This window comes from Abramis brama, assembly GCF_963993115.1.
Source record: "Abramis brama genome assembly, chromosome: 24".
Lineage (NCBI taxonomy): Eukaryota > Metazoa > Chordata > Actinopteri > Cypriniformes > Leuciscidae > Abramis > Abramis brama.
The window spans coordinates 23,069,532-23,095,987 of NC_139986.1; the positions used below are offsets into that span (position 1 = coordinate 23,069,532).

The 26,456-nt window shown below is 35.2% G+C and overlaps 3 protein-coding genes across 4 annotated transcripts; 1 reads left to right on the forward strand and 2 right to left on the reverse strand.

Moving 5' to 3' along the window:
• The first annotated feature begins 2,379 nt into the window (after positions 1-2,379).
• f3a (coagulation factor III, tissue factor a) lies at positions 2,380-7,391 on the forward strand. The gene is made up of 6 exons (XM_084102011.1): positions 2,380-2,645; positions 2,789-2,897; positions 3,695-3,888; positions 3,981-4,165; positions 5,494-5,662; positions 6,098-7,391. Exons 1-6 carry the CDS (start codon positions 2,567-2,569, stop codon positions 6,244-6,246), a joined length of 885 nt encoding a protein of 294 aa, XP_083958137.1. The 5' UTR covers positions 2,380-2,566; the 3' UTR covers positions 6,247-7,391.
• A 222-nt stretch (positions 7,392-7,613) lies between these two features.
• acp5b (acid phosphatase 5b, tartrate resistant) lies at positions 7,614-14,166 on the reverse strand. Its single transcript, XM_084102010.1, has 6 exons — positions 13,931-14,166; positions 13,555-13,745; positions 10,648-10,775; positions 10,364-10,555; positions 8,398-8,545; positions 7,614-8,235 (listed from the first exon to the last, which is right to left on the reverse strand). The coding sequence occupies exons 1-6, from the start codon at positions 13,998-14,000 to the stop codon at positions 7,990-7,992; spliced, it is 975 nt and encodes a 324-aa protein (XP_083958136.1). The 5' UTR covers positions 14,001-14,166; the 3' UTR covers positions 7,614-7,989.
• A 1,481-nt stretch (positions 14,167-15,647) lies between these two features.
• Positions 15,648-25,902, reverse strand: abcd3a (ATP-binding cassette, sub-family D (ALD), member 3a). Of its 2 annotated transcripts, none has more exons than XM_084102993.1 (23): positions 25,743-25,902; positions 25,154-25,187; positions 24,802-24,900; positions 24,308-24,396; positions 24,095-24,164; positions 23,370-23,467; positions 22,336-22,459; positions 22,161-22,217; positions 21,934-22,076; positions 21,775-21,844; positions 20,963-21,032; positions 20,777-20,874; positions 20,546-20,637; positions 20,325-20,416; positions 20,168-20,234; positions 20,024-20,087; positions 19,375-19,452; positions 19,201-19,266; positions 19,026-19,115; positions 18,795-18,914; positions 18,150-18,254; positions 17,967-18,023; positions 15,648-16,469 (listed from the first exon to the last, which is right to left on the reverse strand). In XM_084102993.1, the coding sequence occupies exons 1-23, from the start codon at positions 25,850-25,852 to the stop codon at positions 16,392-16,394; spliced, it is 1,971 nt and encodes a 656-aa protein (XP_083959119.1). In that variant the 5' UTR covers positions 25,853-25,902; the 3' UTR covers positions 15,648-16,391. The 2 variants fall into 2 exon arrangements, with proteins under 2 accessions (XP_083959119.1, XP_083959118.1); XM_084102992.1 differs by lacking the exon at positions 24,095-24,164 and adding an exon at positions 23,737-23,806 and having other exon boundaries at positions 25,743-25,901.
• Between the last annotated feature and the right edge of the window lie 554 nt (positions 25,903-26,456).

Below are 26,456 nucleotides of genomic sequence, written 5' to 3' on the forward strand. Positions count from 1 at the left end.
GGATATTTGGAGATGTCTTGCATTCAAGCATGTTTCATTTACCATTACAGTAATAATCTAAAGACTTTAAAAAGGTATTATTATTCTGCATACTTTGAACTAACCCATAACCTTAAAGTCCCCAAATCAAGTGAAGTTTATGAATATGTTAGCCTTACTGTTATCTATAAGCTAGTGTGCTCCAAAACAATGACAAAACTCACATTTAGAAGATATAAGCATTCAAACCTTACAGTCTCTCACTTATATTCAATATGGATCAGTGATTTTGATGACGTCACGCTGCACTTCAGCTGTCCAATCAAATGCTCAAATGCCCCCTTCATTATAGATGCTGCAGCAGAAATGTGCAGAAATGTGTTTTTCTGACACTAATCATTTTAATTTCTATATATTTTTTTTAATCTAGATTGATCATTTTAAAATTGTACTCAATAGAATGATGGGGGGGGGGGGGGGGGGGGGGCGTTATTTCGATAGTCCACATTAGACACTAGCCTACTATAAGTAACTTTGCAACCATGTCAATTAACTCTCATTAGAGTAATATTAGACTGTCTGCTTAATATCTGCTAACACTTTATTTTGATGATCCATTTTGATGACTATAAGTTGCAACTACATGTCAACTTGTCTTATTCTACTAACCCGAACCCTAACACCGACCTAACCATAACCTAACAGTCTACTAATACTCTAATGAGAGTTAGTTTACATGTAGTTGCAAAGTTATAGTTAATAGAATGTCTAAAGTGGACCATTGAAATAAAGTGTAACCAAAAATTCATGTAGCCTAATTATATTGAAGGAGGACCTGAGACTTGCAAAACATCCGCCACTCAGCTCAAAGATGTTAATTTACGACTTTATTGTTTAAATTAATTCATTAAATTCATGTTTAGGCATTGAAATTCCCTGCACACTTGAAAAGGGTGACAGACAACTGCCTAAAAAAGATTCTCAAACCGTAAAGCATGATGAGGCTTACAAGAAAACCTGCATTTTCCAGTCTGATCTTGTCTCTGTGGTTTTGTGTGAGTTTCTCTGGAAGCGCTAAGTCCTGTGAGTGTTTTAACATGCAAAGCCACATGCGAGAGTGAGGTGCCAGTGGGTCATTAGCATAAGGATCGGAATGGGCAAAAGATCCCTGCTGGCATTCAGCGCTTTAGAGGTGCCAGCGTCACACACCGCTTGAAACTGGGACAGAAATGAAGTCATACTTCCCGAAATACCAAGTCATTAGCATGTCATGAGTAATTTTCTTGTGTTGTCATGGTGGTCAGCGGAAGGGCTTATATCCATAATGAGTTGAAAGCCTTTTTACGTGACACAATGCATGATTACATCATGGTGGCTCGTTTGTGTCTCATCACTTCATGACTTTTGTCATTCAAATACAATAATCTCAGAAGTGTTTTTTTACTGAACTAAATTATTTATGAAATCAGATTACTTTTTAATGAGATATGAGGTTGTGTTGCTCTCAGATTGCCTATGATTGTTGTTTTTACATAACCTGCAGAAAAGCTGATGCTGTAATCGAGGGGTTGCTTTGATATAAGGAAAGGAAATTCATTTTAAAATCCTTCATAAAACCTTGTTAATTCATCCATTTCTAAATATTCTGATATTGATGAAACTTGTTCATTTTGTGGTTTTGTTGAAGAAACAGCTGTTCATTTATTTTGTGATTTTAGTATGTATACATTTAGGGTTGTTCTTATGTTTTTAGCCCTACAAATATGACCCACACCTTCATCCTCACAGAGGTTATCTTTAATTATGAATATTTTTTCATTCACAAGCAAAAACGTCTCCTTTATGTTTTCCATGATATTTATGCTTTCTTTTTTCTTTTTTTTTGTCGTTATGATTGTTCATCGTATGTATAAGTTATGCACTAATAATAATTATAATAAAAAATGGAGATATAAGTTACATAAGTTGACTTTTTGTTTTTGAGAAATCTATTTTTGTGACTAAACACATCAAATGATGTACTGATCAACTTGTGTTTAATGAAACACAAGTGTTGGAAATGTTCAATATTTATTTATTCAATTATTTATTTATTTATTTCCAGCAATTTGATATAAGTGTCTATATAGAAATTGACTTTCAAAAATAAACCAAACTAAATAAATATTTTTTCTGCTGGGGTCAATTTCAAAACTGCATAGGTAGGCTAATTAATAAACTAAACTAAAATAATTCAAAACAAATACATACATATTATTTTATAATTAAGTAATATATGTATTTCCTTTTAAACGTCCGTTATTTAAACGCTAATGCTCTTTGGTCATTTTGTGTTAATGCGGAAATCCATAAATGGTCATAAGCAGACAGACTTGTTCTGGGCGGGGCTTAATTAGTCCCACTCGAATCCCAACCAACTGGTCTGACTGACTGGGTTTGTTGCGCTCACACACTAAATCAGGAGGACTTTATAAACCGCTTGGGAGCTGGATACACTTATCATATTTTTATCCTACCTGGTTAAAGGAGTTTTATTCAGTCTTCGCACTGTAGTTGGATTAGTAGCCTACTGTCACCTTGGGACAACATGGAAAACAACAGGCAAATTAAATTTCGCATTCTTGTATTGGTCCTGGTTTCATTTTTCACGAAGGCTTTCGCCTCAGGTGAGTCTCTTACCTGTGACAACGATTGTATGCGTGTTATTCAGTTTTTAACCAGCTATTTTAAACCTTTTCTATCGTTTTATTTTAGTTAATGTGTTATTTAAAACAATCCAATTGATTCATTTGCTTTGCTCTTTTTATAGACATCTTTCCAAAAGCACAGAGCGTAACCTGGTCCTCCTTCAATTTTAAATCCATGTTAAAATGGAGTCCAGAACCAACGAATTATTCCTACACTGTTGAATTTTCAGAGTAAGTCATGTTTTTATTACAGTGGTTGTTTGTTATTACATTCATTGTTCTGAATGCAGTATTATAGCTATCAAAAATGTGCAGGAATTAGCTAAACGTAATTTGTAATTTATTACATCACATCAAAAGATATAGTCAGAAAACAATAGTGAAAATGGTCTAAATCTTTTACATCCTCCACAAGTTTAATATAAAAGTGAAATGTACACATATAGAGCTTTATATGTAGTATATAATGTATTATTATAACTGGTATTGGAGTTATCTAATATTACTTGGATCATATTGATTTTGACCAATCAAGTCATAATTCATTGATTATCTCAAAAGGTTTCTCACTGTGTAATCTCAGCATGGCCATAAACCAATACAAGTGAATGGTGTATGGGCAATAAAAGTGTATATTATGGATTTTCTCATTTGTTACCATCTATTTACCTTGTCAAAATAATCTCTGCCATTTATACTAAATTTTTTACTAGTGTTCACCACTAATTTAATCAAAAGTGGACAAAAAAGTGCATTGGATTTAACCCTCCAGGTTGTAACTTTGGAACCACTTTTTAAGGCTGTGATTAAACTTACAATTTTAGACACTCTTTTATTAATGTGTAACCCATAAAAACCTTTATGAACAAAAAAATTCCCTCACATGTGTAGATTTGGCAACTCTAGCATAGTTCCACACCCTTGACTTGTTACAGCAGGCACCAACCTGTCACTGATTCTCATGTAATGTAATTTATTATTTCCAAAAGTTGTCTTTACATTCTAAATGTCTGTGTAAATGTTTGTAGGCTGGGCCGGGACAGAGAACGAACGCCACACTGCATCAGGACCGTGAAAACTGAATGCGACCTGACTGCGGCGTTAAAAAACCTGAAGGCCAGTTACAACGCCGACATCCTGTCTGAACCCACGCAGGGCTTCTCCTCGGATTTGGTCGAGTTCCCTCATGTCACTTCTGAGAGATTCTCCCCTTATAATGACAGTCAGTATTCTCAACAACCAACTTTACACTCTATTTAATGACATGAAGATTTTGAACCATTATAAAGATCTTCTGCTTTGATTGTCTTTCAGCTTTCATTGGCAAACCAGAGTTTAAAATAGAAGTAAACAATGACGAGAGGAAGACGACGCTGCTTGTAACGGATGTCCCCACAGCTCTCTTTAATAGTCTTAATGAGAGACTGAACATTCGGGATGTTTTTGGGGACGACCTGCTTTATAAGGTTATCTACAGGAAAGCCAAGAGCACAGGAAAGGTTAGTGTTGTCTGTAAAATGTATTATTTCTTTTCTGAGCGCTTTTGCCACTTTGTAAATTTCAATCCGGATTTATACCATGTTAACTAAATAATAAACACAAAGTCATTTAACCGTTTTAGCACCTTGCATTATTAAATGATTAGATATTAAATGAAAATGAACCATCCACATTTTCTTCATTTAGAGACTAAAAGCTTCCTCCACAAATATATATATATATGTATATTTATTTAAATATACAAGCTTTATAAAAATTATTCTAGTAGAAAATTTCAGATGGCACTTAGAGGCATTTGCATCTGAACTCTTCATATATATATATATATATATATATATATATATATATATATATATATGAAGAGTTCAGATGCAAAAGCCTCTAAGTGCCATCTGAAATTTTCTACTAGAATAATTTTTATAAAGCTTGTATATTTAAGTTAAGTAATTTCACTTAAAGGACAATTAATAGGTAATTTGTATTGCCATTTAAGTGAAATTATTGAACTTAAATATACGAGCATGATAAAAATGATCATTCAAAAATGATCAAAATTGATAAAAAATTATCATTCTGTCAAAATACATTTCACAATTATAAAAAAATATTACTCACCATGATATCATAGGGCACAATAGACAAAAATATAATATAGTTACTATATATAACTATAGTTTCTGCAAAATAATCTAAACTACTATTCAAAAGTTTTGGGTTAGTAAGATTTATAAAATAAAAAAAAATAGATACTTTTATTCAGCTAAGATGCATTAAATTGATCAAAAGTAACAGTAAAGACAAATGTTACAAAAGATTTCTATCTTAAATACATATTTTCTCGATTTCATCAAAGAATCATAATTTCCACAAAAAATAAGAAGCAGCACAACTGTTTTCAACTTGATATTAATAATAAACGTTTCTTGAGCTGTAAATCAGCATATTGGAATGATTTCTGAAGGATCATGTGACACTGAAGACTGGAGGAATGATGCTAGAAATTTTAATTTTTTTTAAATAAAAATAATATTTCATAGTATTATTGTTTTACTCGATCTTGTATATCAAATGAATGCAGCCTTATTTCAAACACTTTTTAATTTGTTAACATTAGTTCTACATGAGTTAACATGAAGTTACAATGATTTTATGAACTAACGTTAACAAAGGTTAATAAATACTCTAACAAATGTATTGCTAATTGTTAAAACCTTAAGTAATGGGACCTTATTATATTTAATTTTTAAGGTGTCCACTGTAAAGTAAAGTGTAACCTATATGATACACTGAACGTATTATACATCATTTTATGTGTTTGCCTCTTCAGAAAGAGAAGATCAGTAAAAGCAGCATCATTGAGCTGACGGATTTGGACCAAGGAGTGAGTTACTGTTTCAACATTCAGGTCTACCTCCCCTCCCGCGCTTCGGACAAACAACACGGGGAGCTCAGCCGCATCCAGTGCTCTCCGGGAGATGGCACATCTATCTTTGAAGGTAACGCTTTCACTCTTTAAATAACAAGACTTTAACTTGGTCTGTCAGGGATTTTCAGCACAACTATCCCAGGAAAAGCAAACGTTGGGAATTTTGTCTGATAGGGAATTAATCATTTTCCCAAAATAGACTCACTCCCCTGATCTGGACTCTCGCTGGAACGCATCCATTTATGAAGTGTCGGATAGCTGATATAGTATCATATCAGAGGATTATATGGACTCTATGATTGTGTGATTCACAGCGCTGAGACAATGCAACTCATAATTGATAAGAAATGTGTCTGTTGGGCGGATTATGATAGTAACTCGTCAATGAATCATATCAGTGTCTAGGGACCAATAGAACTGCAAAATTCCTGTGGTGTCCAATCAAACTCATCATTGAATCAAGTGTTTGTGTGACCATAATGACGATTATGTAATGTTTTTGCAGAGTACGGCATGGGTGTCATCGCCGGAGCCATTTTTATTATCATTCTGGCAATAACAGCAATCATTATTGTCATCGTGGTGTGCTGCAGGCGAAGAAAGGCACAGAAAGAAGACACAGGAAAAGAGGGATTACCATTGAACGGTGTATAAGGAATGCAGATGCTCTTTTTGGTACGTTTAAATTAGACTCTCCCTTATGAAGGGCGGATGGTGTAACGTTTTTTCTATAAAAAAAATAGTGTTTCTGTGAAACCTCAAAATGTAGATATGTTAGACATATAATTTAGCAAGACAAGACCTTTATACTGTCAGGTGGTGGGTTCTTTAGTCTGGCACTGAAGTGTACTGTATAAGCACTGTCTAATTTCATCTACTTGCTAACAAATGGAAATACTGTATGATTTAAGAGAGGTTTTTTGTACGCACTTGGGAGAATCAAAATCAGATCATATTTTATGAAATGAAAGAACTAATTTATTTTTTAACTAATATTGTAAACTGTATTTGTTTTTAAAGTATTTTTGTTGTATGTTGTCACATTGCAACTGTACATGGCTAACCATTAATCAAAAAATAATGTTATATCTGGTGTATTGTTGCCATTTTGGTGCAGAAACTTTTTCATTACACTTCAGACCTGTGAATCCAGTGAGAATGGTACTGATGTGGATTTAAAAAACACACACAAATACATAAATATACAAAAATACACATGTGGACTAATCAGCATTCAGATCTTTGCCTTTATATTTTCTAACTTCAAAGAACATGTTATATATTATGCCTTATATGCACGTTCATTTAGAAAGGTCAAACTCGGATATAAAGATGTTAAATAGCTCAATGGCGCCACCAATTGTAAGTTAGTAGAGTTACATTAAATGTGAATCAACTGTGAAATATTTACAGGTCCAAGTTGTTTTAGGGGTGTAACAATATATCGCGTCACAATATATCGCAATACAAAAATGCAACAATATGTATCGTGGATAGTGACAGTATGTATTGTGTATAGTTCACCCAAAATAAAAATTACTGTGTGAGAAAAAATTCAAGTTTTCAGAGTTTTAGTGTCAGTACTACATTAAACTACTATGTATAATGTTGAATATAATGTATAATAATGTAATGAGGGAGTATGTGTGGGTCCTGGTAATGCCAAATGTCTTATGTTACCAGTAAAAAGTGGCCTACATTATTTTAAATATATCTAGTCTGTGACTGATCATTACACCCCAAATATATACGTATATATAAATGAATATTTAAAGAATAAACATGTTCTTGAAACCGAATTGGCTCATAAGAGTTATTTGCTAGTGAATCAGACAACATTGGTCGCATTGTGTGCACAAACTCGTTAAAAAGTTTCTTGCTAAAAACTGGTCTTTTGCATAACATCCAATACAGACTGCAAACTCACATTCGCAACTCTGATAAAATACGATTTCTGCACATAGACGTAAAAAAAAGAAAAGAAGAAAAAAAGTATTTTTGCAATAATCTCAGCAAACCACTTTTTATGAAATATAAATGTTTTATTTTGTTCACCGCAAACTAAACAGGAATTGAACTAAAAACAACAATAAAATATACAACAGAATTATTAGTGCAATTAAAAAAGGACGGTAACACTTTATTTTACAATGTCTTTGTTACATATGTTACATGTACTTACCATAGTAATAACCGTAAATTATGCATAATTACATGCAACTAAACCTCAACCAAATCATAATCCTACCCTAACCCTATAGTAAGTACATGTAGTTGCTTAATATTACTCAGTACTTAAATATATAATTACACTGTAACAATGACACCTTAAAATAAAGTGTAACCAAAAGGACTTTCGACAAAGTGACTGTTGTGTTTATTAAATTCCTAATGATGTCAAAGTTGGACTTTGCGTTTAGGGACGGACGTCTGGTACACACACTTCCCGTCTGGCTGGATGTAACTTATCAGCATCTCATTCGTATCGACCTCAAAGTACACAAACGCTCCAGTCGTCTGATTCACAATGTTGGAGAAAAGTTGCCAAGAGGACGGGAAGCTGTTATTGTGGCCAGTGTAAATATCCTCTTCAACTCCAGTCCCGCTGACAACATACAAACTTCCATCATCTTCTCTGATAAACTAATAAAACAGAAATACTTTTTAGGACACATTTATAGTTCCATTGCTTAATTCTGATTGGTCAATACAGTAACAGCCATAATGTAAAAAGTCACTTTAATACATTTGCTTAATACAACGTTTTATTAAAAAGCTGCTTGATTTCCCGTTCAAGATACCGACCTGTAGACTGTGGTCATGACCACACAGATATAAAGAGACTCTGTACTTCTTCAGAAGGGGTCTGAGTTTCGAAACCAGGCACTTAGTCGGCCCATGATGGCCAATGGACCAGACTGGATAATGACCGGCCACAATGACAAAATCTGACCTGAGGATTAGAAACCAAAAGATGCATTTATTATAAAAGCATTTGATGAATGTCAACTTTGTTTGACTTTCTGATGTGGAAAACAGCTGTGGGTGTTATTCTCGGGGGGGATTTTGACTGTATTTTCCCCTGCACGTGTGAGGGCATGTGTGGCTTGACTGTAGTTTTATCTGGCTGCTAACAGTTTCTACATTAAACACAATCCTCTCAGACGCTTAACCTTTCGTCCTTTTTCAAGATCAGTTAACAAGTATTCACTCGTAAGAATTGTGTTTTCAATTCATAAAACTGGGCAATTAAAAAAGGTTTGATGTACATTTATTAGTGCTATAAACTGTCCTTGTATGGAAAAGAGTCAGAGCTGTAAGATTATTTAACCGTGTAAAGCCTGAAATATGAAATAATCATCAGAATTTTTTTTATTTTTTTTTAAACGGAACAGTTTATTGAACCTTTAGACAAAATATAGGAGAAAAAAAAACAAAAAATGTTTGCATATCATATTTGATACATCAGGCTTGTATGACCCATAGGCCTATAGTATGACAGTGAGAGTATCAGTATTATTCAATTTTATCCTATATTTTATTCTTAGCAAAAATTTGTAGTATAGATGTTATTTATATGGCCAAAAAGTAAGAAGAAATTCGAATAGCTTGAAATAAAAATCAGATCAGAACATTATAAATACAGAGCATCTAAAGGGACATGGTGGAGGAAAAAATAAGAGATGGAGGAAAAAAAGATATTTCAAAACTTTTGCGTTCCCCTGAGAAACTTTGCGTTCGCTCGCAAGAACGCAAAAAATATTGGCATATCATTTTTCCTCAGAACTCTATTTTTCCCCCTTTATTATTATTTCTCTTTAGGGGCTCCATAGTATAACCGACTACTTACATAAAATGCATATTACTATCAGTTGTCACTCTATATCTCCCAATAATATGTGTTAATAAGATGATATTTAACTGCTTATATTTATGATCAAAGCTCTGTAGTTTTGATTGTGGGGGCAAAATATAAAATGCAATGCAATGAAGATTGAGAGATGTACAAATGAATATTCATCAAAAACCTGAAATATATTTGATTCATTTTAGTATGATCTTTCTCAAAAACAACAACAACAAAAAAAAAATTATCAAGTAAACCTAAAGTAAGTTGCTTCTGTTCATTAAATATTCATTAATAATAATATGAAAGTTATTCTTACCTTTACTTATAAAAATCATATATTTCTCAGCAAAAAGTCATGTACCACAATGTTTTACTGAAGTACTAAAAGGCCTTTTGCTTGCAAAAAAGTATAATCTACCAAACACAGATGACAGAACACATATAGAATATGATATTTTTCAGTTTTGATCGTATTGATAATTTCGAGGCCTTTCATGCATGAAATATGATACATTAGGAATTTATAGGGTTAAACGTTTTCTCTTTGTGTTCCCCACAAAACATAACAGCAATTGTTGGGTGAACTTTGTCTTAAAGACTTGGTCATATTTTTAGGAATGAATGCCAGGAATGTTTTCCAGGTCCTATCTGGGATTTAAGAGAATGTGAGGGTGGATCTGAGGAGGTGAAAGAGTGAGAGAGAATAAGTGAAGGAATGTGACAATGGAGGAGTGAAAGGAGTGTGACAGGCCAGGGCCTTTAAAACATGTCCTAAAATTCCAGTTTCAGGACTAATGTTTGCTCAGTAAAAAACAAAACACCGGATTTCAGTGTTTGTTCACCTATATATTAGATATTGGGCCGCTTGTGCAAGTGTTTGCATTTGGGTGTTAATTAACTACTGTTGTGCTAATATCTCACCTGGTATTTTGAAGTTTCTGCTCGATCCACTTTAGCTGTTGGTTAGCAGCAACGTAGTCCTCGGGACCCACCGGGTCAACCCCGTCATACGTGTTGCCACACAAAACCACTGTGTCGATCATCAGGACTGTGATGGACGTGTTGCTGTGAGGAACCTTGAAGTTCAGCTCATAATAGAGGTCGGGGTAGATCCTGCCGAACATTAACAGCACCTCACTGTGGTCACCAATGCTCATGTTTACATTCTTTAATGCACAGATGTTGACCTTTGACCTCTGACTCACCATCTTTCAGATCTGTTTGAGTAGGCGATCTGGGCTGACACGTTTCCACGGTGATCGTGATTTCCTGCTACCAGGTACCATGGCACGTTCATCAGCGCGGGATGAGAGAACACACTCTCATAGGTAGACTGAAGAATTTATTAGAGCCTCATTAGAACATCATTTAAAAAAATGATATATTATACATTATAAATATTAAATAATATATATATATATATATATATATATACATGTATATATTACTGTATATATTATATTACTGTATATATATATATATACACACACACATTTTATATATAATTGCATATAAAGTATTATATATTATATTGTATTTTATATATATAAAATATACACAAATATATATATATACACACACACACACACACACACCTGTATATATTAGTAAAATAATATTACATTATGTAATTGAATTTAAATATATACAGTGAGGAAAATAAGTATTTGAACACCCTGCTATTTTGCAAGTTCTCCCACTTGGAAATCATGGAGGGGTCTGAAATTGTCATCGTAGGTGCATGTCCACTGTGAGAGACATAATCTAAAACAAAAAATCCAGAAATCACAATATATGATTTTTTAACTATTTATTTGTATGATACAGCTGCAAATAAGTATTTGAACACCTGTCTATCAGCTAGAATTCGGACCCTCAAAGATCTGTTAGTCTGCCTTTAAAATGTCCACCTCCACTCCATTTATTATCCTAAATTTGATGCACCTGTTTGAGGTCGTTAGCTGCATAAAGACACCTGTCCACCCCATACAATCAGTAAGAATCCAACTACTAACATGGCCAAGACCAAAGAGCTGTCCAAAGACTCTAGAGACAAAATTGTACACCTCCACAAGGCTGGAAAGGGCTACGGGGAAATTGCCAAGCAGCTTGGTGAAAAAAGGTCCACTGTTGGAGCAATCATTAGAAAATGGAAGAAGCTAAAGATGACTATCAATCTCCCTCGGACTGGGGGTCCATGCAAGATCTCACCTCGTGGGGTCTCTATGATCCTAAGAAAGGTGAGAAATCAGCCCAGAACTACACGGGAGGAGCTGGTCAATGACCTGAAAAGAGCTGGGACCACCGTTTCCAAGGTTACTGTTGGTAATACACTAAGACGTCATGGTTTGAAATCATGCATGGCACGGAAGGTTCCCCTGCTTAAACCAGCACATGTCAAGGCCCGTCTTAAGTTTGCCAATGACCATTTGGATGATCCAGAGGAGTCATGGGAGAAAGTCATGTGGTCAGATGAGACCAAAATAGAACTTTTTGGTCATAATTCCACTAAACGTGTTTGGAGAAAGAAGAATGATGAGTACCATCCCAAGAACACCATCCCTACTGTGAAGCATGGGGGTGGTAGCATCATGCTTTGGGGGTGTTTTTCTGCACATGGGACAGGGCGACTGCACTGTATTAAGGAGAGGATGACCAGGGCCATGTATTGTGAGATTTTGGGGAACAACCTCCTTCCCTCAGTTAGAGCATTGAAGATGGGTCGAGGCTGGGTCTTCCAACATGACAATGACCCGAAGCACACAGCCAGGATAACCAAGGAGTGGCTCTGTAAGAAGCATATCAAGGTTCTGGCGTGGCCTAGCCAGTCTCCAGACCTAAACCCAATAGAGAATCTTTGGAGGGAGCTCAAACTCCGTGTTTCTCAGCGACAGCCCAGAAACCTGACTGATCTAGAGAAGATCTGTGTGGAGGAGTGGGCCAAAATCCCTCCTGCAGTGTGTGCAAACCTGGTGAAAAACTACAGGAAACGTTTGACCTCTGTAATTGCAAACAAAGGCTACTGTACCAAATATTAACATTGATTTTCTCAGGTGTTCAAATACTTATTTGCAGCTGTATCATACAAATAAATAGTTAAAAAATCATACATTGTGATTTCTGGATTTGTTTTTTTTAGATTATGTCTCTCACAGTGGACATGCACCTACGATGACAATTTCAGACCCCTCCATGATTTCTAAGTGGGAGAACTTGCAAAATAGCAGGGTGTTCAAATACTTATTTTCCTCACTGTATATATATATATTGAGACAATTTTAAACATTTTAAAATATTATATATTGTACATTTTATTATTATACATTTTTCTAAATATATATTTTGAAATATTGTAAACATTTTAAAATATTAAATATTGTAAATAAATAAAAGTAATCATTATTAATAAAAGTTAATGTTTATTTATAAAAAGTACATTATGCTATTTAAGTAAATGTAAGTAATTTAAAATTTTTGTAAGAGACGTAAATGGTTTGTGCAGATTCAGTACTATATTACAGAATATATCAAAGGACAATGGCATTACCATCTGAAGCCTCACTGTACCATGGCACTTTTTTGTAATATTTTTATTTTATAGTTTCTAAATGTGTTTAGGTTACTAATAACAATTACCGTAGTTGCATCTATCTAAATATGGTGACAAGGAGCCATCCAGTTTTATCTGTGGTAAAACTATTATTACTATGCACAAACCACGGTAAAGAAGGCAAAAGCTTGAGTGTTCTGTTCCTCTACCACTAGAGGGACCTATTTGTCTTTCACACACACTATATCACATGTCCTGTGTAAATTCAGTTCACTGAGCTAAAGTAACCTGGACAAGGTCCCACTGTCTGCTCTCCAACCTGTCTCATCCTAGTTACATCATCAACACCAGACATCAAACCTTGGCATGAGGGCAGGGCAACCTGTCACTCACATGAGATCGACCAATAGCAAACCACAACCATCCAATCAATTCCCAATAGACAAAATCAAGTCCAGCCCTTTTTCACTAAGATATGCGCCACAATAGGGAAGAAAAGACTATCACCGTTCCCTTTCATGGCGACTTTAATAATTAAATGCAGGAGAAGAAACTTGATCACCTTAAAGCGGGTGTCATCTACATCCCTGACCCCACTGAAGTAGAAATGATCTCCAAGACTGAGGACAAAATCCAGACCTGAGCTCTCAGCAATTCTGCCCAGCTCGTTCGCTGTGTCAAACTCATGTGGCGTGTAGTAGGGGTATGAAGGACGTCCACCCCAATCTCCAATCCCAACAAACCTTAGAAAAGCTGGAGAGACATAAGACTTTACATCAGAGCACATTCAACAGAACCATAACATGCTAGATCACATGGAAAATTCTTACTGAACCGGTTTGTCTGCACATCATGTGGCCAGGTATATGATTACACTTCCTGACTTTTAAAATTTGTATTATACAGATCATGAAGAAAATACATCAGAAATACTCTACCTTGTTCATTCGCCTGACATGGGCTGAATATCTGAAGGCAGGAGATAAGAAGGAAGGCCAACCACGCCATTTCATGCCTTCAGATGGGTGATCTGATCCTGGAAACGGTCACAGTGTAAAGAGTCACACAGACACTGACAAGCCACAAACAGCTTAAGACTCTATTCTCTGCAGCTAAAGGGAAACTAGATGTGGTTTATGACAAGCTTCCTGTATTGAGCTCTACATGAAAGAGTGAAGCACATGATGCAGAGGACAATGTTCACCAGTTTACACTGTAAACAAATGCATTTTATTATCAGCTATCAGAAAAAAAGTGCTTAGAAATACAATAGCAATATTAGTACAATTACTTATAATATAAATTGTTGCTGGTAATAAGAATAATTTAATACAAGTTATTTTTAATTGTAATATAATTTATAATTATTTAATTGTTTAATAACAAGATCAGCTACCAAAAGTGTATAGCCTACTAATAATTAAAATAAAAAAATAAAATAAAATATATATTATTTGTTACTGTAAAAATAATAACTGTATAGTATTTTTATATATATATTATATTATCATTTAAAATTATATTTAATATAATGATATTTTTTTAGTTACAACACGAGTGCTTAATCATAATAACTACTATTAGTATTATTATAAATTAAATTAGTAATCATATCAAAATATATTTTTCTTTATTAATGCTAATGCTAATTATAATTTTAAATAAATATGAATATTAAACATTTTACTGCACTTACAACAGTGTCATATATATATGTGTGTGTAAAATAATAAAAAAAATTGTTCATAATTATTGTATATTTTAATTAGTTAAAAAGTATCTGAAATAGTGATTATTAGTATTTCTTATGTATTTAAAATTACAATTAAAATAATATAGAAAAGTAGATATGATTTATTTTATAATATATAATAATTTAATTAATATGATTTAATTTCTTATTATTATTAAGCACTTGTTTGTAATTGTTAATACGATTATTATAAATATAATTTAAATATATTTTTTACAAAAAAATTCTCTATGAAAAAAATGTTCAGTGTGTTACTATCAAACACAGTTAATCTGAAATTCTGTTTAGTGATCCATTTATAATATACCAACCTTTCATATATCAAGCAGATTTGTGTTTTGCAAGGCACTGGTTAGAGTTTACAGTAGAAGCTATCCAGCAGATCTCATAAATCATTAACATACACTGAATAGCAAGTCATGCACAGGCTACATTACAAAACCATTGCAGTCTTCCATGCGGTACCATGGTAAAGTGCTTGTACCAAATGGTATTACCACGGTACTAAAAAACATAATAATGCCAAAGACAAAAACTTTAAAACCAATAAAATAAGATAAGATTGTAGTTTAAAATATCAAACAGCACAATTCCTTAGTATCACTTTTGCCCAATAAGATGTCTGAGTTTGTGTTTTACCACCTTTGGCCAAGAACAGGTGACTATATGTAAAAATACATTGTCATGTGGAGGGTGAAAGGTCAAAGGAGTGTCTAATCTAAATGACCTTTCACTTACATTTGATGCATGTTAAAGGTCAACATTTGTCTTTTCAAAGATTTCCTAAAGTAACCAGCCTCATAATGTGCAATAAACCAGTTCAACGGAATTGACACTCTCTTGAAATCATCAACACAATCTACAACCGTTTCTTCAAGACAAAAAAAAAATTGCAGACTTCATAGTATCAATCTTTTTTAATGAAAACATACAGCAAAGTGGTTCATTTGCTTGATGCGTGAAGTGCTACGACAATGACGTTTCTTACAGTTCTTACGTACAACAACCGTTCTGCAGAGAAAGATTCCTTTCACATCAAGAAATGCCAACAAAGCTGGAGTAAACAAGTGCATAGGCAACCTCTCATCGAACAGTTGTTCTTCACACGGATTCCTGGTTTTTCAAATCACCATGCCAGGTAAAGTGCACCAAAAAGCAACTCGCACACATCCTAAACGCCCAACCATGCTGCAGTGAACACTAAGGCCACTTAGTAGCTAAAATAATTCATAATGAAAGTTTAGCTAATGAAAAAAGGCAATAACAGTTCATTATCCTGCTTCTAACATACAGTATTAAACGTTCGGTTCAGTCCGCTGGCATTGATTTGTTTAAACCTATACAGACACATTTAATTTATTAAACAATTTACTGTAGCGCACAGACACAAGACGTATATCCATGGCATACGTTCTCATGCGTACTTAACGGATGTCCTTTAAATTGGACTGCTTAAATTACAAAATTATGTACAATCGTTGAGGACAAAAGTAGTGTTAATACATTTCTAAACACATTTTCATCCCATTAAGGTTATTGATGATTAAAAACAAACTCCTAGATTAGGTTGGCATGTGACTCCTTTTGAAGTAAATAGCTAGGGCCCCTAACTAGGGCCGCTGATAGTATAGTGCTGTCGCTCCTCTTTAAGAGCCGAACTCCACAGTTTCAGGGGTGATGAGTTTGAATTCATAGTTTCCTCTGCCGTCCATATGGAGGTAGTGCTGTAAAGAAAAAAGGACAATTTGTGCTTAAAGTGTAAGTTCGGTAATCTTCAACTCGCTTTGTATCGTTACAATGTTGGTAGTATATGAAAATGTTTATTTGTCAGCAAAAGTCAGCCGAATGACGTTAAACGCACTTCAGGGTTTTCGTGAAAACTATAGATTATACTTCTGCATCTTTGTAACCCCACCCACAGGCGGTCGGATCGACAGAGGGTTATTAACAGAACAGATATTGTAAGGGTAGATTTATCAATGAAAATTGTATCGTACTTTACCCTTTAAACAGCATTATGGTAAAAGTGGAACACTATGCCAACAGTTTTCTTTCTTGTACGCAACAGTAGGCGCGTTTCCATTACAGATGTGCGCAAAACTTTTGCGACATCGATAAATCGATTTTTCTAAATATCGATAAAAAACTATTGCGAAATGACAGCGTTTCCATTAACCGATGTTATGTGACTAAAACGTCATTTTTTTTCCTCTCGCGATAAGTAATTCCAAAAATCATGCCAATGGACGTTGGTAGGTTTATATATATCACAGCCACCGCACTAGACATTATTATTATTAATGGAAAGAGACGAAGGCGTGTTATCCAGGCATTAATGGCAAGGAAAGACCCTTATACTGTGTATGAGGCGTTTCACACTGCGTCGAGGTCTTGATTGTGGCATTTCTTTGAGGTTTAGAATCCAGTATTCCTGTAATTCTTTTGTCTTTCATGAATTTAATAAAGAACTCTGTCTCGTATTCTGTCCAAACACACCGCGCCTTCTAAGTCAGGTGACTGTAAATGCGCAAAAACTGTTTCCATTGCAGTTTTGCGAAATATTTCTTTTTCGAATTGCCTGAAAAACCACCTCATGCGAGCGTAAAAACTTTTTTGCGATAAATTGGAGTTTTTGCGAAATTTACGTGTTTCCATTGAGCGTATTTTCAATTCGCAATTTCAATTTGCGCAATTTAAAGGGTAATGGAAACACGGCTAGTGTTCTTCCAAATTAATAGTTTCTTTCAGTTTGTCCCCCTCCGTTGGCCTAAAACACAGTGTCATCCAGTTTGAAATGAGACTCCAAACACAGAGGTTTGTATCCTTATTGGATCCTTCTCTGGAATCCTAACTCACACGCTCAATGTTTACTCTTTGAATCCTTGCACCTGGGAACAATACAAGTCGACAGCATTGTGACTAAAAGTTTGCTAAGAGGTGTTTTCTACTCAAACAAGGCACTATTTGAGTGGCCTTGGATGGCAACATGCCCAGTGCATAATGGGTGTTGAAGTTCTCCTAACTATTTTAGCATAAAAGGGAAAACAACATCCCTTTTTATCAGTTTTCTCTAGTAAGGTAGCACCAACTTAAAATATTTTTTCACCCATCTACTTAATTGACAGCCAAGTTGTGTTGCAAGCTCATTTTGTCAGCCGTGAAGGACCTTTTAAGCATATGGTGAATAAATATTGCTCATGGAGCAGCACCACTGATCTTACCTCATGATGCTTCCACAGGGACTTTCTGTGTGAGACTGTGAAAAGGGTGATGCCAACCTGCCAATTAAAAAGAATAAACCACACAAGCAGGGACATTTCAGCAAAATGTACTGAAATATGAAGGGGAAATTTATTTAGGATAGAGAAATCTCTTCAACGCAGATGTGATGCGATGTCCGGTACCTTTCTGCAGTGACTGTAGATGTAATCCTCCACGTCTACGCTCACGGCACTGGTGCACTCATCCAGGATGGCAAACTGGGGCTTATGGTAGAAGAGCCTGGCCATCTATGGAATAACATCATTTTAAAAACCTTAAAACAACTCTAAATTCTCATTTATAAACATACAAATCTAATTTACATAATTTACTAACCCCCAAAAAATGGTACTACCGTTTTTAAAACTTCGGACAAACTAGATTTCAGTGTGGGCGGAGCAAGTTGAGAACTCTTTTAAGAAAGATGTTATAAAAACTCAGATTTCTCTCACTTGGCTGCCATCATAACATCATTTAAATGAATATGAAATGAAATAAATAGAAAATTCCTGAGTCATTGGAGGAGTACAGCTTAGTTTAGAATTTCTAATTCATTACCTCATTAATTCTGCCAGGATGTGCTCAGTCTAAGGGTGGTAGTGTAATAGTATTGTAAAACATCTGGGCTTTAACGCAAATTCTTGGGCAGTGGTTCAAAAACAGGATGTTAATGAGGTGAAAAAATCAGTATACAATATCAGTATTGTTCCTTTGGCTTCTGTCCCTGCAGCTGCTGTCAGTCATTTTGCCTTACTGTATGTCAGACTTTGTTGAAAATGTTTCTTTACCGCCATTCTCTGCTTCTCTCCTCCACTGAGCACATCCATCCAGTCCTGAACCATGTCCCATGATCCCTCTCTCTCCAAAATGTGTCCTAACTGGACATTATCCAGGTACTCCTTCAGCACCTGCCACAAAAAAACAGGACGATGGCATGAAAATGTTAAAAACTAGACATGGATCATTATAAACTTTTTAGAGCTGTTTAGTTTAGATCGTTAAAAACTCGTTTACAGTACCTGGTCAGAGATGCCTTTTCTCTTTTGGTCCTCATAAGTGTCTGGGTAGATCACCTGATCCCTAAGTGAGCCAAGGGTCATGTAAGGCCTCTGAAAGCAGACAAAAAAGGGAAGTTATTCAGCTGTTGTGGTCCATTCAGATGTTCTGCTATGAGAAAGGAGGGGTTTTTTTCACCTGAGGGACGTAGAAGAGCTTCCCCCTCTCTGGTTTCGTCAAACTCCCACCGAACAGTGGCCACAACTAGAGAGAGACAGACAACCCAACATTTAGAAGACAAAATGGAAGAGTTTCCACAGAGAGCCAAGAACAAGGGCAGAATTTCAGTCTGAGTACCACAGAAGTGCTCACCTCTCCAAGAACCCGGAAAAGTGAACTCTTTCCACACCCATTGGGACCACACACCAAAACATTGGCTCCGGATTTCACCTTTGAAGAGCAATACAAAATGAGATGAGCACGAGCACACACATGCACTGTACCACTGTACAAACATCACTCTGACAGGGATGGAAGCCAGTTTCCAACCAGACTAAAAATATGAGACGTCTTGTGTCTGTGCGCTACAGTAAATTGTTTAATGAGATATGAAATCATCTTGTGAATAACAGTCGCAATTATGAGAAAAGTTGCAAATGTGAGATATGAAATCACATTGCGAGAAACAAAGTTACACTCGCAATTACAAGAAAATATATCTTACATGAAATGCAGTGATACAGTAATTAAAGGTGCAATTACGAAAAAAAGTTACAAACGCAAGATCATTAATCATCTCGTGAAAGTCACAATTGCAAAAATCTAAGTAGCAATTATGAAAAACAGTCACAATTACAAGAAACAGGTCACAAAATGTAAAATGTATGTAAAATGTGAAATGTAAAGAGATGTAAAACTGATATCAAGATATCAAGGTCAAAATTGTGAGAGAAACGTCATGAGCTGACAAAAATCGACTTAGCCATAAAATCAAACCATGTGATAACCATGTGGAACGCACCTCAAAGTTCAGATCTCTGATCAGAATGTCTCCATTAGGAGTCGCCAGGGGTGTGTGTTCGAACCTGATGAGAGATTGCATATTAAAAATTGATCATAGCTGGTTCTCCTGACGATTGAGAGGACTGAGGGAAGCTGCTCTTACTTGATGATATGGTCTACGTTGATGATTCTTCCACTTCCAGGGATCAGTGTGAGCTTTTCAGAAGTGTCTGTTCATGAAAATCATGAACAAACAGTTAAAAATCAACTATGTATCTCACTAAAGTTTGTTTGGGAGCTTGAGAGTTTCAGAAGCTTACCTTTCTCTGAATGAGACACCATGGTGCGTTCGTATTTCCCAGAATTCAGCTCTTTCAGGACCCTCATGAGCTCAGTGATGCGAGCAGTGAAGCTGAAGGGAAAGACAAACTCGTTTTATAGCATCAAATGTGTTGTTAACAGTTTTTAATTAAATGGCAAGCGATCAAATAACTTGATTAAACATGATGATGCACTGTGATGAGGATGTGTGAACTTTTACCCTGACAGACGTGTCATTTCTCTGCCTGCAAGGACGATTCTGCCCAACGCCTGCGACATACGCAGCAGCATACGCCCACTCTGGTAGTAGTCCTGCAAGAGAACATGCATAATCAAGCCCCGTACCTCATTATTTCAAATACATATTACGTTTTGCTCGGAAATAGCGTGAATTGTGAATGCAATCTAGGGCTACAACCTACTAATCACAATGTCAGGAGTGAAGTTTTACCTCCAGCAGTTCGGCATGGGTGCTGGTCAGGTGTCGAGGGTGAGACAAATCAAGGAATGGACGACTCACCACTAAATACCCAACAACGGTAGCAAAATCTGGAACAAGAGAACAACATTCATCTTTTACAGTCCATGTTCATGTGTATATATGTTATCTTGGCAAGATAATGAAACTTCTTCTTACACTTGGCGATAATGCTGTCCACCATACCCATGGAGAAACGGAAGAAGATGAAATTGTGCAGATGATCGACCTGCAAACAAACTCAGTTCATGAACCATGCCATGCAAACCTTAATTTTAAGGGTTTATATCGGTAACATACAGATTATAGGCCGATATTAGAGTATTATATATATTTAATTGTGGATGCTCATTTCATCGATTTTTACATTCAGATTACCTTTGCATGATCACAAAGGTAAATGCTAAAAAAACAACGCTAATAATGTAATAACACTGTTAAATGTAAACAAAAAGAATATAAATAAAATTTTCATAATGTACATTAGAATGTTGTGAATCCTAAATTCACTTGCATCATTTAAAACATATGATTTTAGTTATAAGTAGAGCTGTCAAATCGATTAATCATAATTAATCTAACATAAGTAAATACTGTATATAATATGTATACACACACACAATATATATATATATATATATATATATTAGTGCTGTCAAATCGATTAACATAAATGCATGTACTGTTAACATAAATGCATATCATGAAAATATGGACATTAGTAATGTTGTACAATCTGTAAAACAGTGTTTCTCATCTGATTTTGTTTCAGGAAATAATCCTAAAGAGTTTGATTGGAAACAAAGCCGCAATAGCCGTAATATTTTAATTAAATAATAATAAAAATGGAATAAAATTAATTAATAAATAAATAATACTTATAAATAAATAAATAAAACATACACATATACTGCTGTCAAATCGATTAATCGTGATTATTACAGCTCAGATTCATATGGTCACATACTCACCAGTTTCTTGAAGGTTGAATGAATGGTCTGTTTCTCCCTGACATTTCCATTGTAGAAGGCAATCTCCTCACTGTAATACAAGTGTGCATCAAAATTTGAGAAAAAACATTTATAGTAGACAAAACTATATGGTTAGATAGACACAACTAGAAAGCTCACCTGTTTGTGATGAGACGAGAGTTGACGTATCGGTATTCTCCTTCGTACTTCTGTTCGGTCACTGTCATCTTACCGATCGGCCTGCGCAGACGGGTCAGGAAGAGGCCGGAGATGAGTAGGTAAGCCATCATAGACGCGGGACCCTGTGCGAAGAGACCAACAGATCTTCAAAATATCCAGTGGCATTTATCCAAAGAAGAATTTCACATCGTCTTTCCTAAACTCACCTGAGCTCCGATCGCTGTTGTCAATTTGAATATGTACAAGCCGATGTCCAACAGTGGCTGGAGAGGGGTGGGGGAAGTAAAAAAATAAATCGTTGCAAACACAGTTCATCTAAATAAAAGAAACTGCTCTTAATGGGAAAGTAAAACTGGTATTTTAGACAAAAGCGTGTTGTACCTTGCTGAGGTTGGAGTAAAGCTCCACAACACTGTTACAGAACCTTTCCACATCCTGCGTCAGCAGCTGATCAGCATTAGCAATGCGGTTATCCAGGTTTCCCATTTTGTAGTACGTATATCCCCTAAGAACCCAAAGATAATGACAGTAGTAATTAGATTCTTACATTTTCTTCAGAGAATCATCAGTCCTATCACTCAGTGAGGTAAAAGCTGACTCTCCTCAACAATCTGGTGTCCTTATATTGGCACAATATCCAATATCGGTTATTGGCTGATATTAGTTTTGTTACTAATAGTATTTTTTGTTTAAAGTGTTTTTCATATACGTTTACATTTACTTTACCTTTGTACATAGTGGTCAGTTAATATTTTTAAGACTAAAATATTAAATTAATCTCAAAATGAAAGCATTATATACTTATTTTAAATAATAAATAAATATTTTTTCACAAAAATTTATATTTACACAAAATACTTCAGAATTTTGATGTCAATGCATCCATTTTAATAAATCAGAATTTAGTACATTACAACAAACGCATAATCCAGTATGAGCAAATATAATAAAAATGCATTGCTTGTGAAAATAGCATTATGCAGTTTTTCATTTTTGTAAAGAATATTTAAGTTGGAACATTAGCGCCTTTCACACATACAGTCTTTATTGGTAAATTACTGTAAAGAGATCATATGTGAACAACAGGACCTTTTCAAAAATGCCAGTAAATCAGTTCTGGCAATTTCCCGGTATGAGAAGTTGTAGAGAAGATTATGAGGTCTGAACATGCTGACGTAAGAAGTTTGCTTTGAGGAAATCATAAACCTCTGTCTGAGCTATTTACGGTAAGTTCCACTGCTTTTTTTTTTCTTCTATAAACGTGCTAGACGAACATGGTATCTTACCGGTGAAAAGACAGAATGCCATTGCATGTGTGAACAGCACGTTTGTGTATTTACCGAAAAAGTCAATATGGTAATTTACCGGCATTTCTGTGTGAAAGGGGCAAATGTCACGGCAGTGATGGGTCTTACTTCAGGTACTCATCGTAGAGATGTTTGGTAAGTCTCACACGAAAGCACAGCTTCAGTTCATTCAAGCCCAACTTCAGGAAGTTGTTCACCAAGGCAATCTGAAAGATTGAAATGCAACCATTTACACCATGTTTCTGTACCAACACACTCATACAATTCTTGCATGCAGCTCTCTTACTGATATTAAACAAATCCATTCTAGCCTCAAGGATGTCATAAAAGTGCTGATGTCAACAGGAAGTACATATTAAGGTTATTATTGGGAAGCAGTTTTAGTGTTGAATTCATAGATTAGACTGTTAATATTCTCAGAACTCCTCTGACTATTAACAATTACTACCGACTCTGATAAAAAGCAGAAACTTACAATTGGCATGGCCGTGATAAAGTTGAATAAGTACTTCTTGAAACCTTCAGTGGATCGACCAATGATCGCACTGCAAACCACAACGTGCACACAAACACATGCAGACATGGTCAGAGTTAATGCAGAAGGGAATAAACACACATCCTGCCATTCTTTCCTTCATGTGGATGAACAAAATTAATGCAAATTCTCTTTAAGGAAGCACACATTCATGACTACATTTATAGACCAGAGGAGATCTGAAAAGTGAGCATGTGAGGAAACACAATGGACAGGTTCAGTGATGTGAATTACATGATGCCACCACAACTGTAACAATACATTAGTTTTCACAGCACATGAAGGCACAGTAAATTACCCCAGGAATGACAGTCAGGTAGGAATAAAAGTGCCTCTTGAACAATTTGATATCTCTGCTAATGATTCCACTGTCAAAGATTAAAAATAAAATAAAAAATACAATCAAATCACATTAAAGCAATATTTAGCTGGGTGCATGGCGTCTTCACAAAGTGAAATAGTGATATATTTGACAGCACTAACAAATTTTAAGTCTAGATCCACACAGTACCTTTCAATCATAGTGCCGTTCTGAATCATCCAGACGTCGCAATAGGTCCGAGTCACAAGCATCACTGCGATCAGGAACAGGTACCATGTCTGTGACACACACACACACACACACACACACACACACACACACACAAATAAATAAGTAAATAAAGTGAAAAACAATAATGAACTGAAATCATTTACTTATATTTAGCAGATTTACACACAATATTATTTAAAAGTTTGGAGTTGGTACATTTTTTTTTTGGAAAGAAGTCTCTTCTGCTCACCAAGGCTTTATTTATATGATAAAATTATTATTATAATATTATTAAATATTATTAATATTTAAAAAACTAATATATTTTAAAATGTAATTTATTCCTGTGATGAAAAGCTGAATTTTCAGCATCATTACTCTAGTCTTCAGTGTCACATGATCAAGAAACAGCAAACCCAACTTCCAGTTTCAGTAACAACTGTCGTAGGTTAAAAGTAGGTTACAACTCTCACCTCTTTACACAACAATCTCGGCACCATAATCCTGAGGATCCGTGCAATCCGGATGAAAAAAAGCCTGTCCACAGCGGCTCTCTCTTTCTTGCCATCTTTCTGTTGGTTTTAAAACACAACAAGTGTTGAAAGTCAAAGGAAAGTCATGGAATATAGTCTCACACAGCCAGACCTTGAGCTAAAGATCATGATTGATGATAATAAATATGAATAGTGAAAATGTGTAGAAACTGCAGAAAAAAGTTCAAGGACATTCAGTACCTCGATTAAAACTCTGAATAACAGATTACTACAGCAGCAAACCCAGTAAAAGACTTGTATTATATATACTATACACATATAGTTCTCTCACCTCACTGTTCAGATCATTGGGAGAACTCTTCTTCCTGTTGAGAATGATGAAATAGATCAAAAAATAATAATAGCACCAGTAAACAATAGTAGTTGATTAGGTCTAATCATATTGAATATGAAGCGCTATATAAATATAGTGCATTTATTTTTTGGGTGAAAAGTACGCTTAATCCTCAGAAATCAAGCGAGTTCAAGGTGCAAGCATGAATCATTTTTGACTGTTTCAACCACTAAAAACTACTGTAGATATTTTTTTTTATTATGCAAACTGATGGTCCAACGAACTGTCCTTTATGAAAGAGTCCTTTGTTGGACAGTGAGACTGCAACAATTAATAATCATGTTCAATAAACTTCTTCATCTGGCTTTAAATTATTGAATTTCAATAGTTAAGGTCATGATATAGGCTGCGTCTTAAAACCTACAGAGCTGCCTACCTAGACAGCACATTTGGAGCATCGCAGTATATTAGGTATTTTGACACATGGCCATCAAACTAGACTAAATTTGCTGGGGTCACTCTGACACTGAACTCCAGTCCTTATCTTAATTCATGCATTAGACACTTAATGTGCGTTTTTAAATACCTGTTAAGTCCAGCGGATCTTCGTCTCTGCTTTAGGAAATATAAAACGAGTAGGACACCGCCAGCTACAGCTGAGTTCTTCGCTGTCAAGTACTTACTAACGGCCGCCATGTTTCCTACTGAGACGGTCAGGAGAACAGCGACACACACAAGCCCGGAAGAGAGAGAGGGAGAGAGAGAGAGAGAGAGAGAGAGATTCCATCCCTCTACCGGCTACCGTACTCATGATGACCTCATCATCACACCATCATCATGAACCTGCTCCGTGTTTAACCCTTTAGGAAACTGTACATATTAATACTTACGTACGGGAGCTAAAGCCTCATGAATTAATTACCATGTTGAAGTAACACAGGTCTTACTCGGAAATTACAGATTCTTATTCACTTTAGTAGATTATAACTTTTATTAGCATATTTTCCCTTTCAAGATTTTCTACATACTATAGTATGATGGAAATATTTTTTTTTATGCTTTAACAACATAACAACACAGCCAGGGGGTTAAAAGAGCGGACTTATTTTATATATAATAATTAAAATATATAGATAAGTAGATCCACAAATAAACTCTACCTTGGTATGCAGTGATGCTAAACAAAACACCTTAAAAAGACATAGCGATCTTTATAGCTTTCCTAGTACTAAACTGAATCACATAGTTTTCTATTTCTGAAAGCTATACAAAGAAAACTGTTGTGTATTGTTGGAAACAT

Coding starts and splice junctions, on each gene's coding strand:
- f3a (XM_084102011.1), top strand. CDS start 2,567: ATGGAAAACAACAGGCAAATTAAATTTCGCATTCTTGTATTGGTCCTG. Junction 2,898..3,694: donor TACACTGTTGAATTTTCAGA/GTAAGTCATGTT, acceptor AAATGTTTGTAG/GCTGGGCCGGGACAGAGAAC. Junction 3,889..3,980: donor ATTCTCCCCTTATAATGACA/GTCAGTATTCTC, acceptor ATTGTCTTTCAG/CTTTCATTGGCAAACCAGAG.
- abcd3a (XM_084102993.1), bottom strand. CDS start 25,852: ATGGCGGCCGTTAGTAAGTACTTGACAGCGAAGAACTCAGCTGTAGCT. Junction 25,188..25,742: donor AGATCCGCTGGACTTAACAG/GTATTTAAAAAC, acceptor CATTCTCAACAG/GAAGAAGAGTTCTCCCAATG. Junction 18,255..18,794: donor GAGAGAAGCAGAGAATGGCG/GTAAAGAAACAT, acceptor GTTATTCCATAG/ATGGCCAGGCTCTTCTACCA.
- acp5b (XM_084102010.1), bottom strand. CDS start 14,000: ATGGCGTGGTTGGCCTTCCTTCTTATCTCCTGCCTTCAGATATTCAGC. Junction 10,556..10,647: donor TCAAACAGATCTGAAAGATG/GTGAGTCAGAGG, acceptor AATGTTCGGCAG/GATCTACCCCGACCTCTATT. Junction 8,546..10,363: donor CAGAAACTTCAAAATACCAG/GTGAGATATTAG, acceptor TCTAATCCTCAG/GTCAGATTTTGTCATTGTGG.